General features: G+C 39.9%; 1 protein-coding gene across 4 annotated transcripts; it reads left to right on the top strand.

Moving 5' to 3' along the window:
- The first annotated feature begins 483 nt into the window (after positions 1-483).
- On the top strand, positions 484-16,734 carry ppp1r12c (protein phosphatase 1, regulatory subunit 12C). 4 transcript variants are annotated; one of them, XM_044188829.1, is made up of 20 exons: positions 484-883; positions 2,442-2,616; positions 2,732-2,862; positions 3,343-3,461; positions 6,236-6,395; positions 6,547-6,691; positions 6,858-6,932; positions 7,061-7,125; positions 7,403-7,515; positions 7,611-7,678; positions 8,163-8,293; positions 8,507-8,594; positions 9,381-9,498; positions 10,520-10,635; positions 12,509-12,561; positions 12,944-12,983; positions 13,476-13,589; positions 14,316-14,366; positions 14,714-14,806; positions 15,517-16,734. In XM_044188829.1, exons 1-20 carry the CDS (start codon positions 675-677, stop codon positions 15,601-15,603), a joined length of 2,151 nt encoding a protein of 716 aa, XP_044044764.1. In that variant the 5' UTR covers positions 484-674; the 3' UTR covers positions 15,604-16,734. The 4 variants fall into 4 exon arrangements, with proteins under 4 accessions (XP_044044764.1, XP_044044765.1, XP_044044767.1 ...); XM_044188830.1 differs by having other exon boundaries at positions 485-883; positions 13,476-13,580; XM_044188832.1 differs by having other exon boundaries at positions 485-883; positions 14,714-14,764.
- Positions 16,735-17,478: the final 744 nt, after the last annotated feature.

Below are 17,478 nucleotides of genomic sequence, written 5' to 3'. Positions count from 1 at the left end.
CTTACGGTGGTGCTGCAGGCCATGGCAATGCCATCTAGAGTAACTATATCTTTAAATAATGTGTCTCGGAGGTGTTTGGGGCCAAGTACAATAACTTCAGTTTTGTCCGATCAGAAAATTGCAGGTCATCCAAGTCTTTATGTCCTTAAGGCATGCTTGAAGTTTAGCTAACTGGTTAGTTTAAAGTCTATTTTTCCATCTGAAATGAATCACCAGCCTATTGGTAGAGTAATCCTAAAATGTCTCCATTCAACTACACTGTATGTAAGAATATAGGATAAACAGCAAACCCTTCTCTGTGGAGGGCAGCATTATGCTTATTTTATGCAGTGTACAGTCTGCCGGAAATTCATTAGAAGAAAAAGAGTAAGAGTAAGAATCTCAGAAGCAAAATACGCATAATGACAGGAAGTTTAGTGGTTACTGTGCACAATGCCCTGGCAGGGAGTTATTTCAGCATTTCCTCCCTCTACTACAGAACAGCGGTGATGACGTCGGACAGACAAGTCTGAACAGCTTTGCGCGCTCCCGACGCCAACGAACACGAGCCGAGGCTTCCTCCACATCCACAGCCAGAGCAAGAACCAGGAAGTGAAAGTATACACATGGAGGGTGTGTCTTTCCCTGCCAGTGAATGTTTTATTTTTAAAAACACAGTCCTCCTCGGATAAATCATGGGGGACTCGGCGAAGTCCAAGCGGCGGGAGCAGCTAAAGCGCTGGGCCGAATCCTGCACCAACAAAGCGTCGGCCGTGCCCAGGCGGAGGTGGGGGGGCGACGCCGAGAACGGAGCAGGGGAACCGGAGGCCGAGCTCGGCGACCCGCCGAGGGACCAGCTAGTATCTGTGGGCAGAGATGAAACCAGCCCCCTCCTCAAACGAAGGTAACGAAACGTCTCCTGTCAAACTGTTCAATACTGTACAACAGCGACCAGCTAACAGCCATCTAGCTTAGCTTGAACATCTGAAGATATGCTTAAAGAGGAATATTGTTCGTGTACTTGGACAGGAGGTGGACAAAATTACAGAAACATCTCACACTACATTACACTAGCCATCCAGTTGCAAAATAACGTTTACCGTTTAATGAAGCTCATAATGTTCAGTTTTTGTTGAAACTGTCAGTGGTCAATTGTCATTTCTGAGGCCATAGTTTGTAGTGTTTGTGTTAGCTAGCTAGCTAGCTGCTAGCTAGCAAAGTGTCTTACTGTCAGTCTTGGTGAGGGTCTGTTTGTCCAGCACTGTGATCATTGCTGGTCCTTGCTAATTCACTTTTCACCTATTCACATAGAAAGATTTCTGGGACTGCCATAATATATCATTTTGCAGTGCTTGTTTTCAACCAGTGAACCAGCAATACAGACAGTGACCATCCCTTTTTAAGATGACAAATACCCCTCTGCTAATTGGTATTCAGTTTGAAATAACTAACACAAAAACTATGGCTTCAGAAATGACCATGTTAAAATCTTGGGTTATTCTATATTTTTCTAGTTGCCAACAAATCCCATGAGAAGACCAAAAAGACCAAAACCACCAATGAACTGATCATACAGGAAGTATTGCCTGTGTATTCAAAGCCTGATCTAGCTTATTTCTTTCCATAGACTTCTGTTGTTGTCCAAAAACTATTAAAAACACACCAGTGATTCACACTGTTGGGCGGCTGTGACTTGGTGGTAGAGCGGTCCACCAATTGGAAGGTTGGCGGTTTGATCCCAGCTTCCCCCAGTCCACATGTAGAAGTGAACCCCAAATTGCTCCCGAGTGTGCCTTCGGTGTATGAATGTGTGTGAATGGGGTGAATGCAATATGTACTATGTGAAGTGTGGTCGGAAGACTAGAAGGGTGCTATACAAGTACGGTCTATTTACCTTTTACTGTTGCACAAGGTGACATGTTCCCTCAGTAACATGAACGTGTCCACTGTGGTTTATTTTGAGTTGATCCCACATGCACCATCTTGCTGTCTTAAATAATCACTTGTGCACCAAATCCACTGCTGACAATAGTCCCCAAGAAATACATGATTTATTCCTGTTTGAGGATCGTTTGCCCAGCTTACCTTTTAAAAATGGAACTTTATTTGTGAGTTATTTTTAAAGATTTATGTCTTCAGTAGGAACAAATGGCCTTGGGGCTGAGATCCACAGACAGGGCAGGGATCTCTGAAAATATTAAGTGACAAATGCGTTGTTGGGTTTAGTCTTTTCAAGGGATTTGTTGACATTAACAAAACTATAGAATATTGGCAATCAAATCACATTGGTTTTTAGCTACAGGGCTACTGCAACTGTGTTGTAATGTGTTTCTTTTTTGTCTCTACTCCTTGGATGAAACACACTAGTGTTGTAAGGCATGTTCCTTCTTTCTATATTGGCAAACCAGCTACAAAAGCTAACCAGTGTAGTCATCTTGTATGACTGTATCGTCTGTCTTTAGGAAAAGGGTGAGGTTTGACAGGGCTGCAGAGTTCCTGGCTGCCTGTGCCAGCGGGGACACAGAGGAGGCCCAGGTGATGCTGAAGGAGGCCAAAGAGACCAAACAGAGGAACGGGGAGGATGTGGCAGAAATTATCAACTGTTCCAATGCAGATGGAATCACTGCTCTCCACCAGGTGAGGCAGTTTCTCCTTCTGATGTTTAATTGAAAATATTGGTTGATGCTGAGATGAATGAGAAACATTTACAGTACCATTATTTTGTCTTTTTGTTTTCCTCTGTTCTACACAGGCCTGCATAGATGGCAGCATAGAGATAGTGTCCTTCCTTTTGGAGCACGGTGCCAATGTGAACCAGGTTGACAGTGAGGGATGGACACCACTACATGTTGCTGCCTCCTGCGGCTACCCTGACATTGCAGAGTGTGTAGTATATGTCTCTACAGTTAACAGAATACAGCAGTGTTACAGCTGTGTAATACAGTACTCTGCCACTTTGGGGATGCCAGAATGCAGCGTGGGTGCCAGAGTATTTCTGCATTCAACAATACTAACATTGTTGCCATGTTTGGCAGGACAACAAGTCAGCTAAAGCATGAGTGGGCTTGCCTGGCACACAAACACATGCAGCTCAAACAATTCAACAATTAATGCACCTTTTTTTTTACAGTCTCTTGTTCCTTGTCTGTGAATAATGCCTTTTGGTCTCGCTTTGAAGATTTAATGTATTGGCATCCCAAAGACATAGATGGATGGATAGATAGATAGATAGATAGATAGATAGATAGATAGATAGATAGATAGATAGATAGATAGAATGTGATATGATTATATGTTCGCTATTAGAGGTGGTTGTCTTTTGTGACGACTCTATTCTCACTCTGTCCATGTTTGTTTTGTTAGTTTCCTTTTGCAGCGAGGTGCGTCTCTCTCTGCTGTGAACTGTGACGGTGATGTTCCTCTGGACATTGCTCTGGATGAGACCACTGACTCCCTTCTTCAGGGATACACTCTGAGACAGGGTGAGTACTGTTCTTTGACAACTACACACCCCCTTTTAAAAGGATGTTTCATCATTTGTTTGGGCTAAATCTGGCGCAAAATGTGTTTGTGTATATGTTTGTTGAGCTAAACAGAAACACCCCAATGGGCCTGTGCATAGTTGGTAAGGTGGGGTATGTGATTCTAATCCAATACACGTCTTTGTCAAATTCAGCGAGTATCTCCTCACGGTCCGCTAGCTGTCCGTTCACTGTGTGTGCTGAAAAAAATCTGGTGTTTGTACACAGCCCTGACTCTGTAAATGCTAAACAAACATTATTCTAGCCATTCCAGCCATGATTTGTGTGTCAGGTAACATTAAATGACTTGCCCACAGACATATAGCCTTCTTTCTAGTTTGACAAGATTCGCTGTGGTTGTGATGTTAGCTATAGTGGCAGGAGTATCGCTGTCTGGAGCTGGCGTACTCGCTCTGGGAAACGTCTCGTCCTCTCTGGATGTTCGCTTCCCAGCAGCAACTGTAGGGACAGTTTGCTAACCTAGCTAAGCTAACCCACAACCTTGCTAATGTTGGTTACATTACTTGCTGTGTCGTTCGTTCTATATCATGGTATTTGTCACGGTATTGGATTTCTTCAGAATCGTACACCTCACCTTTTTAAAGAAAGGTTTTCAGTGTTTCCCACAGGATTTTATGAGACTGTGGTGGGTGGACCTCAGACCCTCTAGAACATTTTGTACATTTTAAAGTTAAATGCATTCATCTGTTGCAGTTTGAGAGCAAAATTAAGAGGCTAGATCTGTGAAGAACATTTGTGCTCTTGTAAACAATTTTGTGTTCTAGTAAACAATTTAATCATACACTTTCAGGGATTCCCCTAGGTATCTGGAGGGCTTAGGAGCTGTGGTTTTGGTAGGGGGTCATATGGTTGTGGGGTAGAAAATTTGATGTTATTTGACTAAAAACTATGCATTTTCACATAATTTTAGACTATTTTCATTACAATATTTGCAAATTGGCAAACTAAGAAGCAGTTAAGCCACATACAAACAGCTTTCATTTGAGCTCGTTTGTAACAATTTGCTATTATCTTAACTGGCTGGGAGTGAGAGACGCTTTGCTTAAGCAACGTCGCAAAACACAACGTTAGAGATCTTTTATGTTATTATGAGAAGTGTAAAAATATTTTCGGTTCATTATGAAACTGTGGCGGGACAAATGAGATTAAGTAATTAATGGGAAACACTGTTTTTTGTTGTCATGGTTGGCTTCCATATTGTGTGACACATGCGCGTTGGTGTCGTTCCACAGTTCCTCAAGCACAGTGCTCACAATTTATTGCTTTGAACATCAGTTTGAATATTTAATGTGATTTTGTCATATTATGATATATATATTGATATTGGAAAATATCCTTAGTAATGGCTTGATAATGATCATCCAGTCGTGTTGGGAACATCCTTGATGATGGTGGGCCTTGATTTGCAGTTCACAGGCTGGAGGACAGAGAATTTAAGGCAAGGTTATGCTTGAAACAAATTAGTTGGCATGACGCCATTCATAGTGTTGCACTCATTGTGCATAAATTGCGTCCAAAGTAGTTGTGTAAAGAATGAAATAAGAGCTTAAGAGAGAAGTTCAAACCCTGCATACTACTAAGATGCAGAATTTTAGGGCTGATAACGATAACTGATAACTATCTGTTTGTTTTGGCCGATACCAATATAATAACTGATAATATTAATCTTACAAATGCAAACGTAAAGAGGAATTAGATTTTAGATTGACAAATTTATTTTTCTAATACATCACCAATATTTAGAGAGCCTTCACCATCTCAATATGTAGACTAATTAATGCCAAACCATATCTCCTTATCCGCTTGATTTAACCTATAACCTTTAAATACTGATCTTACTGGTGTATAATGGTGAAATTGAGAGCCACTACTTCCTCAGAGTGTTGTAATATTAGAATATGGTAACACAAGCATAAGCGTTACGTGTAGTAGAATATAGTAGTATATGTAGTAGAATATACTTGTTTTCAGATACAAGAACAGCCACTATATACACATTTAGTTCCACAACTATTTATTTATCTGCAGAAATATAAATGTGCATGGGACGAGGGCTGCTGTTGGTCGCAGGAGTAAACACACTGGTCTGCAGCCTGAAGTTCAGTGTACCCGTCCGTTTCCTCATGAAAAACGCATTGAAAAAAGAAGTAAATGTTGTGTCTCACTGCAACATTAATAAGATATCATTATGTACGACTGATTTAGCCAACCCGTGTCTTAAAGAACTCTACGATTCTACACCATTAGCGGTTGGTGTTAGCATGTAGCTAAAGTTAGCTTTTGGCTAAGGTAGCACTAGCATGACAACAGTTAGCTGCATTTAACAAGCATCATGTGGACCTTTTTTGGGGGTAAAATAATGTCCCCTCACTTTTGTTCAGGTACTGCTGGTAGAGTGGACAGGCTGGTTGGTCTCAGCCTCAAAGTCTACAAGAATTTAACTGGATTCAAATTCAGGCCTCGGGCAAACACTGACCGACAGAGAGCATAGGAGAGAGAGGCAGGGAGGCAAAAATACCCATTCAGAACTGGGTTTCAAGTGCTAGTCTGTAATTATCGGCTGAAATTCCATTATCAGAACAATAACAGTAATTTAATTAGCTTGCTTATCGACCCCGTAATATATTGGCCAGTGAGTATGTGTGTCTCATACTGTAGACACAGATAAAACACGGTACGTATATGTTTGACAATTATTTTTGTTTTGTTACCAGGTGTGGACTTGGAGGCAGCCAAGCAGCTGGAGGAGGAACAGATTATGACAGATGCCCGGACCTGGCTTCATGAGGGCCCACCCGCTGATGTACGACACCCCAGGACCGGGGCCACCCCACTGCATGTGGCTGCTGCCAAAGGCTACCTAGAAGCCCTCAAGTAAGCATCTCGTGACGTTTTTTTCATAATAGATATACAGTATGTTACATTTTAACCTAAAAGTGTTATTTTCTTCTTCAGGATGTCTGTATTTAGTCATACATTGTCTCATGCAGTTCTGCTGTTATCACCTTGCTGTTTTGTTGTCCAGGATACTGTGTCAATGTGGGCTCGATGTGTCAGCTAAGGACTTTGATGGCTGGACGCCTCTCCACGCTGCGGCACACTGGGGTCAGGGCGAGGCCTGTCGCGTTCTAGCTGAACAGCTGTGCAATATGGAGGCCCGCAGCAACGCGGTGAGGCCCAAAAAAATAATGAAAACCTCTTATTACATCATAGTTCTATGTTCAGCATGTTCTTTCATTTACAGGAAGAACATTTATCTTGACTTTTAGACTGACTTTATGCTGTTAGTTTTCAATTTCATGTTTAATTTTTGTCATGTTGTTCCTTACTTTGTAGGGTCAGACACCGTTTGATGTAGCTGATGAAAGTGTTGCGGAGCTCCTGGAGGAGTTATTACAGAAACAAGCCAATGTGAGCAAATGTTTATCTTTACCTGGTATTATATGCATTTACTTTGTGTGGTTAAGAAAATCTCTGACATCTCTCTCTCTCGCACTCTCTCTCTCTCTCTCTCTCTCTCTCTCTGGCGTACTGAGCAGTCCATATTGGACAGGCAAAACCAACAAGGCTCCACCGCTGCAAACGCACAAAACAAACGGCGGAGGTTAGTATCCATCTGTAACTTATCCTGAATTAAATACATTATTCCCAATTTAAAATGTTTTTTTTTTTATTAGCTTAATCCAGTAATACCGCCATATATTACCTAAATGAACAGATTCTGATAATAAAGATTGTGATAATACCCACTTACAGTGAGATACACGTTAAGATAAAAGGTGCCATGTAATCAGTTCAGGATGCCTGAAAAGTCTCCCTGGGCAGTGTCACCCTATGAGGTCTCTCAGTGCCAACATCTATCCCCATTTAATGTCTTCCAGGACCTCAGTGTGCAGGATGAGCAGTAAAGACAAGATGAACGTGCAGGACCAGTCTAAAGAGAGGGGTGTGTCAGGAGGCCTGGAGCTGAGTGAGGAGAAAGAGAGTAGCCCCGGTAAACCAGCCGCTGTGTTGACAGTTTGAACGAAAGTACATACTCTATAAATGTGATTGTGCTGATTCCAAATTATGCTGGTTCTCTTTTCCCAGAAAGCTCCACCGTGTCCAGTCCAGACACTGAGAGTGTGACCACATCCCCATTCAGCCCGGCAGACAAGGTACTAATCATGCAGCACAATCCAGTATGTCACACAGTAGCTTTCCTTCTCAGCTAAGTGGTGTTATGCACATTATGAAGTACAATGTAGAAAAGGTGGATGGAAAAGAGTAAATGTGATAAAAACATTCTTGATATTGCAAAAAGGTTTTATGCTCTCGATTTGTGCTCTTAAACAAGTAATGAAAATGAATATGTTATGATGTTAAAAAAGGCAACTCAGAATCAAATTTAATCTGAGAGTTTCAGCCTGTTTGACCTCCAACACACCCAGCATTTCAGCAGAGGTTTTAGACACACGGATGAAGACATGTGTCGAAACTTCAGATGTGAAGGCTTTTAGTCTGGATCAAAGCATGTCAACTAAAGACTCATTTGAATAGTATGCTGACATTAATTATGTTTCCCCACTGGGGCGATAAATCAATTTTAATTGCTGACAATTGATTACAGTTACAGCTTTTCTTGTATCTAATGTGGTTCAGACACCAGAGGAGAAAGATGAGGAGGACAAGGAGCAGGACAAGGCAAACCGCACTGCCAGAGTCCAACCAACTCCTCAGACGAGGGATGCTGCCGCCGAGAGCCCCAACACCCCCAACGCTGACAGGCGCAAGTAAGAAACAATGCAGTTTTTTTTTTTTTTTCAACAGGAACACAAAAAACATTTGCATTCAATATCATTTTTACTTGATGCTGTAACCAAACAGTTTTGTGACTTAAAAAAAAAAGTTTTATTTTCTTTATATAATTTCATTCAGATGCATAATAATGGTTAAAAGTTATATAATAATATGTAATATATCATTTGTGGTGTTTGTGTGTTTAGGTTCCAGGCTCCAGTCAGAGACGAAGAGTCTGAGTCTCAGAGGAAAGCTCGCTCTCGGCTGATGCGGCAGTCTCGCCGCTCCACACAGGTACTGTTTACTAGGGATGGGTATTGTTAGGATTTCACAATACTACTACTCTTGTCTCTTGTTCCCTACGGCGTAACCCTGACACTCTGGCAGCCTGCCAGCTGCTGTCAGTCAAACACAGACACCAACACGCCCTTCCAGCCGGCTGAGACGAAAAGCAGCATCAATAATAAAAAAACTATTAACAATACTTTTTAAAAAAACACGTTGACATTGTTTTTGACTACAAAAAGGGATGACTAAATATGATTTCAAAACTGAGTCCATCTTTACAGTCATTTATTGAGGACCTTTGGAATGGACATGGAATTTAGTAACTGTAAATCCTTTTTCTGCATTGTATAGTCACATACTTTAAGATTTCACAACCTTTTCACAGTGCTGCACGCTGCTGTTGTGGGATATTCACACGTGACGTGTTAGTTTTTATTGACATGCTCACTCGGCTGGTGTAACAATATCACTACTGTGTGTAAGTGCTGTAAATGCTGTGGATAATTAAACATTTGAACAAACAGATTACTGCGTGATGATACTGAAGGATGGCTAACCTGCCTGAACACAGTTTGGAATAGAGTGAATCATTTACTGAGTAATGATGTGGTTAACCTGATTGCAGGACTAAATGCAGCATCATACTGCACACCTTCCGAGGTACAGATGATGTACTGCATCAGTATCTTTTCATTCTTGATGGAGTGGCGGCATATTTTCACCAAGAAACTGTTGGGTTCGGAGTGTAACATAAGGCCTCTGAGTGGTTTTGTTTTTGCTCTGTGCTGGCAGGGTGTGACTCTGACAGACTTGAAAGAAGCAGAAAAGACTGTGGCTAAAGCTACAGATCCACCACCTCGCAACATCCAGCCTGTCAGCCCCATTGTTACTGTCACGCCTGCTGAACGGGGTGAGTGAGGATGAAATGCTACGAAATTAATTGTTCATGGCCACAGTGAATTGTGGATTCCAAATCTTGCTCCCCACTTCTGTTGTTTTACCAGCTATATTGATTTTGGAGACAATGTCTGAACAGTTCCTCGTTATTAGCCAAGGTAGCAAACAGAGGACCATGTTCATTAATAAAGCACAGCTGATATTATCAACTGATTTTATCTTTAGCTTTTATCATAGGTATATTGGTATCCGTATATGTCTGCCGATAAGTAACAAGAAATTTCAGTACAAAGATATGTTTGAGGTAATCTAGAGACAGTGTTGCTATTACATAGTTTATCCACCAAAGAGCACTGACGTTTATTTTCCAACTGTAAAATGTCCAGCTCAGTTCATATTTTAGTCACAATTCTTTAGTAGCCACATTTAAGGGTCCTTATAAAAAAATATTAAAAAAGACTATTGGCCAGTGTATCGTTAAACTCTTAAATATCTATTGCTCCATAAGTCCAGTGTCAGTCGTGCTCTGTTCTCCAAACACACCATGTGGTTAGAGTCTCACTTCTGTTTACTGTAATACAAGACTACTTACTAAAAACATGTTGTAGATTTTGGGTGGAGTGCTCTTTGAGATAGTTTTGAAAGGAAATGAGGTTTTCTCACATGGGCTATAAGGGCTACTGAGTCGGGTAGTTTATCTGGCTGGGTGGCCAGCATATACTCCTATTGTGGTCAGTTGTATACATCTTGAGAGTGCACTCCACCCTTGTGTTTTTTTTTTAAAGGGAACTAAACATTTCCCCATCTGATATCACACCATATGATTGACACCATTTTTAGATAAATCAGCCTATTAACCCCATAAGATAGTTTCCTGTTTTACAGACAGTTACATTTGGATACTAATCTATCTGCTTAGATCAATCCTGAACTGAACTACAGCCTCATTGAAACAAGTGTGTTAGTTATATGTTGATTTTTGTCTCACCAAAAGTCCTTCACGAGTGTTTTCTGTCAACCTCGATGTGTTTCAGATACAGACCCGGTGAAGCAGGAGGAGCCGGAGGGAGAGAAGCGTCTGGGAGTGAAGGACAGGAGGAGAGGGAGGAGGGAGAGACGTTCCACTGGCATCGTTCAGCCAGGTGGAGAGGTAAGAAAGAGACAACCTTACATTATCACAAACATGGCAGAGAGCTCCCCACCAATCAGATGGAAGATTTTTGTTAAACAGGCCAAAGCAGAGGTTTGCATTACTGCTAGCAGCTGGCTTTAGCAAACAAATTCATTAATTCTCTCATTTTTGCAGCAATATGTGAGTAGTGGAAGTACTTCTACTATAATAATAATAATAAGCTCTTACAGTTCTTCTTTGTCATGATGTAACAGAATATTTGAAGTAGAGCCCGATCTATATGGGATTTTTGAGACTGATACCGATTTTAGAGGGAAAACATTCACCGATTACCGATATGGCACCGATATGACAATGCAGAGGTACTCAGAAGGCTGCTTTCCATTAAAGAATTAAAGAATGTTTCAGTTTTTTCTTTAACATGTTAAATAATGTAACATATACATTGTCAACTAAATCTAGAAATAAACACTGAGAAAATAAAGAATAAATAAAAATAAAATAAATGGCTAAATAAACATCAGTACTGTTCAGTATCAGTCAGTTGCTGAAGTTGCAGAAAATGCCATGGAAATACTCAAGTGAACTACATGTACCTCTAAATTGTACTAAAGTACAGTACTTAAATAAATGTACTCAGTGTACATTCCACCACTGCTCTCTATTGAACCACATATTCTCTACTCTGTCAAGCTCTGCAATTCATGCTACAGCTTTGTTCCGATTCTGAACCATTATTTCATAGGATTGAACTCCAATCAGACACACGTTTTTCTTGCTTATCAAAACATATCATCTTTAGCAATATTTCGCTGTTAATGTAGAACGGTCAAAAACATTAACTCATTAACTGATGCCTACCTTTCAATCTGCCATGTTACTGACTGTACTGACGAACTATAGCTGGCTAGCTACCTCGCTAACACAGCAAACAGATGTGATAACCATGAGTGACGTCATGGTTGTCAGGGACAGGGTTATATTGAAAGGGGAAAATGATGGGTTCATTGTTGATTAACTTTCCAGCAATGTAGTTCACAAACTATTTAGAAACATGCCGAGAAGACACCTCTTTGATTAATGAACATCGTTCTTTGTTAATAAATAAAATGTGCTTGAGAAACCACAAAATGTTATGTTATGTTAGTTGAGTTATGTTTAGCAGTACCCCCCAACTGAAGGGCCAGACAGTACAAATTTTGAATAGCAACTTGGCAAAATGTTTGCTTTGGGAACTTAAAGGTGGGTTATGCGATTCTAATCCAATACACGTCTTTTTGTCAAATTCAGCGAGTATCTCCTCACGGTCCGCTAGCTGTCCGTTCAGTGTGTGCGCTGAAAAAAAAAATCTGCTGTTTGGTACACAGCCCCGGCTCTGTACCAAAACAAAGTGGCTCGGACCGAGCCACACAACACTATTCCAGCCATGATTTGCGTGTCAGGTAACATTAAACGACTTGCCCACGGACATTCATCTTACTTTCTAGTTTGCCAAGATATGCTGTTGTTGTGATGTTAGCTATAGTAGCAGGAGAGTTGTGGGTATCGCTGTCTGGAGCTGATTTGCTAACTCACAACCTAGCTAAGTTGTGTTAGTTGCTATGTCGTCGTTCGCTCTATATCATGGTATTTGTCACGGTATTGGATTTCTCCAAAATCGCATACCCCACCTTTAAGGCTTAAGTATGAGTGGTAGCTTTCAGTTTGCACATTTGGTAAGTAATCGTGTGTGTTTGTTTCATTCATCTTTGAACATCACATAGGGAAGTATCAGATTTATGTGAAATGACCTGCCCTGTTGTGTGTATTATTTCAGATTAGACATGCTAGCAAAGTGATGTTCTAACTGTAGCACTGCGTAGCTGACAATGTGAACCTTTTTGTTTTTCAGAATGAAGATGAGAATGCTCATTTGGATGATACAAACAGTAACAATACTTCCAAGTGAGTGTTTCTGTTTTGGTTCTCGTATGTTTTGTTTCAGTCCTTAACAATTTACCTCTGTAACATTTTTGTTTGGACTTTTGTGGATGTGTATGTGTTCTACCTTTCTTTCCCTGTGTAAAAGAAAAAAGATTTTGGGGGTTTGAACATGACTTGTGTTACTTTTAAAGTTATGAAGTTGAAGGTCTTTGTCTAACAAATATTTGACTGTGTAACTTTGAATTTGTATGCGCGCCTGCTGGTTTGCCATGAAGTAGTCAACAAAATGTAGCATATTTCCAGGACATAAAGGTACATTTTTAGTTTTATAGATGTATAGCCCTGTCTTTGTGTGGAGGTATTCTCTGTCAGGGCTTTAAAATTCTCCCGTGTGTCACTGCAGTGAGAGTCAACTGGGAAACTCGTCAGCTGACTACAGAACGGTACGTGTCTGCCCCTCTTCTCACAGAAAAGCTCACACATTCCTGAAAAACAAACCAGGACAGGAATGATATCCAACAAGCTCTAGAGAGAAATGAACAGAACCCCCCTGTAGGCTTTACTGTATATAATAATAATAATAATAATAATAAAAAAACTTTATTTATAGAGCACTTATCAAAACAGAGTACAAAGTGCTTCACAACAAGAGAAATAAGATACAAAATATAAAGAAATAAAATACACAGAAGCAATAAGATAAACAGTAAAATAAACAACCAGTTCAGGTAAGATCAGGATCTGCTTTCAGATAAAAATGTGTTTTGAGACGAGACTTAAACAAAGACACTGACTCAGACAACCTAATTTCTTCGTAGCAAGTGCTGTAGCATCAACCAAGCTATTTCCACCTGCACATATAAAGCTTTTATCTTCAGGTTGCTGTATTCTGACTATGTGTGTGTGTGTGCGTGTGTGCGTGTGTGTGCTTCCAGCTGTACTTTAAGGTACTGCAGGAGAACCTGGCTCTGAAGGACAAGCTGCAGGAGATGGAGCTGGAGCTCAGCCAAAACAAAGTGGAGCTGGAGCGACTCCGACAGGTCCGGCAGGTTTGCTGCTGCATCTAACCTTTTTAAGAGTGTGTGTGTGTGTGTGTGTGTGTCATGTTCTTATATCCCAGTGGGGACGTTAACCTGAATGCACACTAACCCATGGGGAAGACTTGGTTTTAGGGTACAGGTTACAATTAGGTTAAGGTTAGTCATTTAGTTGTGATGGTAAGGGGCTAGGGAAAGCATTATGTCAATGACTGTCCCACACTGGGATAGTGAAACTAACGTGTGTGTGTGTGTGTGTGAGAGAGAGAGAGAGAGAGAGAGACATTATGAACAGAGGGATGCTATGTGGGCACTGACGTTTGTCTGAGTCTGCCATAACAAGGTGAGCATGTGAACCTTGACAGCAACAAATCATCCTTTTAATAGTTGTTTATGTTTCATTGTCCTATCTTATTTAACAACAGCTGCAAGTTTCTCAACCAGCACATCCGAAAGCGTAAATGATCCACTTTGTAAAAACAGAAACTTGTCAATCAGAAACTTAATTTACAGGTTATATGTTTGTTTGTTTTTTTCAAGTATCAAATTTGAGAATTTCAGTTAATTTGTTTCTACTTGTTAAGTATTGTCATCAAATGTAGGTGTGGTGGATATCTTATTTTTAAATATAAAATTGTATTCAGTGTGAGTTTCAGTTGTCACAGACTGCAGGAGTTGTGTATTTCTGCAGTCACCTGTAGGAACTTTCAAAAAGAATACTGTTTCTCTCTGTGGCAGAGTCAAGAGAGCAGCACAGACAGACCGGCCCTGCTGGAACTGGAGAGATTTGTAAGTCTGCTTTTTCGTTTTGTTTGTTCTTCCTGGAACTGTACTGTAAACAAAAATACTGATATATAAAATACATATATTTCTGTATCACAACAAATAGAAATGCATCACAACAAGTTTTTTAAAGGAGCAGAAGTTGTTGGGGGTTTTTAGAAATTGAGTTTCCATTTCCTGTTCTCAAGCATTTAGCTTTGTAAGGTGTGAGACCAAAGAATGTCTGCATGTTAACAGCTCTACAAGTTCAGCAGAGCTTGCAGCCAAGTTGTCAGAAATATTAATAATAACTTGCACACTGTTTAGTGAAATGTTTCTCAGTCACTTTGTGATGTTCAAACTGTTGTTCCCAGGAGAAGTTGGCCCTCCAGAGGAAAGCTGTGGAACTGGAGGATGAGCTGAAGGTACAGTTTGTTCACTTCAGTACTGATACCAACTGCACTGAGGTAACTTGATTGTATTAATTTGACGCTCTATTCCCAAATGATTACAGTGAGTATAACAGTTACACAAGCTGTTTTGGTAGATCTACTATTTTCAGATGAAAACCTAAAAAACAAAATTATTATTGGATTGTATTGGATTTATTTTATGTTACTGAGATAGCAGGTAAACATCAAAAGCATCACATAAATAGGAAAACGAGATAACAGTAAATGAAGAATCACATATAGTATATCCATAAGCCAACTACATCAGGCAGTTTGGTCCATTACAGGGCATTCGTTTCTTGGCTTGGCAATGAAATGTCATCAGCGCCCAGGAGTTGTAAAATTGAGTGGAAAATAAACATTTTGTTGTAAAGCAGATTATGAGACAAACTGAGAGCCAAAGTTATTGGTTACTCTGGTACTGATCAATACTCCCATCACCTCACTGCAAACATATTATGGCCCATCTATGTTAGGCGCCTTTTGTACTTGGTGCACCTTTTAAAAAAAAAAAAAAAAAATATATATATATATATATATATATATATATATATATATATATATATATATATATATATATATATATATATATATATATATATATATTTTATTAAAAAAAATATCCCGATGATCTTATAAAATAGATGAAGAGCTGCTGAAGAAGTACAGAGAGCACTGTGTTATTGTTATATTTAATACAGCAATGTTTCATGATGTTTCTGTAGCTTCTGGGGGACCTCAGAGCAGACAACCAGAGGCTCAAGGATGAGAATGCAGCCCTCATTCGAGTCATCAGCAAACTCTCAAGATGAACCTTAAAAAAAAACCTACATGGAGATAAAGTATTACATCCTTCTTTTGCCCAACTCAGAAGACACAAACCATGACGGGAGATGGCAGCATCAAACACCTGCACAGCACATTCAACAGTAACTGGAACAACACATAGATTTCAGGGTTATTAGCCTGTGTTTGGGCCTTTATGTTTTGGCAGATCTACTGTATAACAAGCTGAACTGCGCCTCCTGTGGACTGGCAGGACGTTCCTGTTCACATCCACTTTTATATTAAGTTTTTATTATTGTTGTTGTTGTTTTGTTTTTTTTTTTAACTAGAATATTTTAATGTGCTTTGCTTCTCTGATACTTTGAATAAAATCTGTATTATGAGAATTGAAGCCATGCACAGTGCGAGCTCACAGTAATGTTTTTAGCTTTCTTGACCTCTGAAGGGGTGGAGACATAAAAAGCGGCATTCAGGTGTAGGGGGTGGTTACTAGAAAAAGAAAAAGTGCCAAAAACCAGCCCCAGTTTTGCATGTCCTTTTGGGGAAAACTCCAAGTGGTCAGTGTTGTTTCTCAGGATGAGTCTTGGGTCGATGCTTTCTGTTTTGGCTGACTGCTGTAAAGGTGGACCAAATTTGCATGCTCATTTCTCCCTGCTCCTCTGAATGTATATTTAATATGTATATTTATGTACAGGGGCCATCTGTCCTGACAGTGATGTAAAGGTGTAGTCGTGGTCTCTGTTGTAAATAGGACGGAGAGTTTTGGGTGCTAAACACGGACGTCAGATGCAGCTCATGTTCAGAGGGATTTTTACAGAAAATGTTTGTTACAAACGTCAGATCTTTCAAGAGGGTTAGGAGAACGCATGCTCTATCCTTACTACTGTAAGTCAGTAATACTTTCACTTTGCCATTTTGACTGGACGCTTCAGAAAGCAACAACCCCTAAGCTAAGTATTCACCCTGTGACGGACAGCTGTTATTATTCGACAGACAGGCCAGATGGGTCAACTTTTGAATGTTTACTCCAATTTTAAACTGTATGTCAAATTGTATTTTGATGCTGTGCCTTTCGATATACATTTCTAAGTGATATTTCTATTTTGCTTTGGAAAACGTACATTGTTAAGTATAAAGTACAGTATGGGCATAAATGATTAAGGCTCTGTTGTTTCTCTTGTTTGTGACTTGAATTTTTACAAATCACTGTACATTATTGACTTTTTTCTCAAAGGACTGTATGGTCTTTTAAGAGAACTTCATATTTGAGTGTGGAGATGAGAAATATTGCACGTTTGACGCTAGAGCTCAGCTCTGTATTTTTGCCGATATTAGCTTATTGCAGATATATCATTGGTGAATATGTAGGCCGGTAAGCAACAAGGAATTGCATTACAGAAATCGCAAAAATATTTTGGAGGTATTTAAGAAATCTTTGCACCCAAGAGCTCTAAGTTTATGTTTTAACTCTGACACAATTATTTAAAAAAGCAAATCTAAGGTTTCTTATCAAAAACTCTCAAATACTGATGTCAACATTAAAATCCTGTACTGGTCAGGCGCCAGGGATTGAACCGCGATTAATGGACGACCTGCTGAGCCACAGCCAGCCACGGTTTAGGCCTCTACTGGTGCATCCAGTCTGAAAAAAGAAGCAAGGACCTGCACACTGTTGGCCCATTTTATTTTATTTTTTATTTATGTGGGTATGACTGGTCTTAATGTTATCAGTTACACATAAACAATATATACAGTATGGTAATTTCAAGCTCAAGCCAGACACCTCAAACACCTTCCAGATTTGACTCTAGATGAAATGTTTCCATGTCAACTATGTCTCAGCTTTTGAGGCAGTTTACCATGTAAAAATTTGTCATTTCCTGTATGAATGACTGGAAGTT

The sequence above is a fragment of the Siniperca chuatsi genome, linkage group LG3 (genome assembly GCF_020085105.1).
Source record: "Siniperca chuatsi isolate FFG_IHB_CAS linkage group LG3, ASM2008510v1, whole genome shotgun sequence".
Taxonomy (NCBI): domain Eukaryota; kingdom Metazoa; phylum Chordata; class Actinopteri; order Centrarchiformes; family Sinipercidae; genus Siniperca; species Siniperca chuatsi.
The sequence above is the reverse complement of the archived record's forward strand: the minus strand, read 5'-3'. Positions and strand labels throughout refer to the sequence as shown.

What these genes read in the sequence shown, in the direction of transcription:
- ppp1r12c (XM_044188829.1), top strand. Translation starts at nt 675, where the DNA reads ATGGGGGACTCGGCGAAGTCCAAGCGGCGGGAGCAGCTAAAGCGCTGG. An exon ending in AGCCCCCTCCTCAAACGAAG is followed by an intron (nt 884 to 2,441) that starts GTAACGAAACGT and finishes GTCTGTCTTTAG; the next exon opens with GAAAAGGGTGAGGTTTGACA. An exon ending in GGAGAAAGAGAGTAGCCCCG is followed by an intron (nt 7,516 to 7,610) that starts GTAAACCAGCCG and finishes CTCTTTTCCCAG; the next exon opens with AAAGCTCCACCGTGTCCAGT.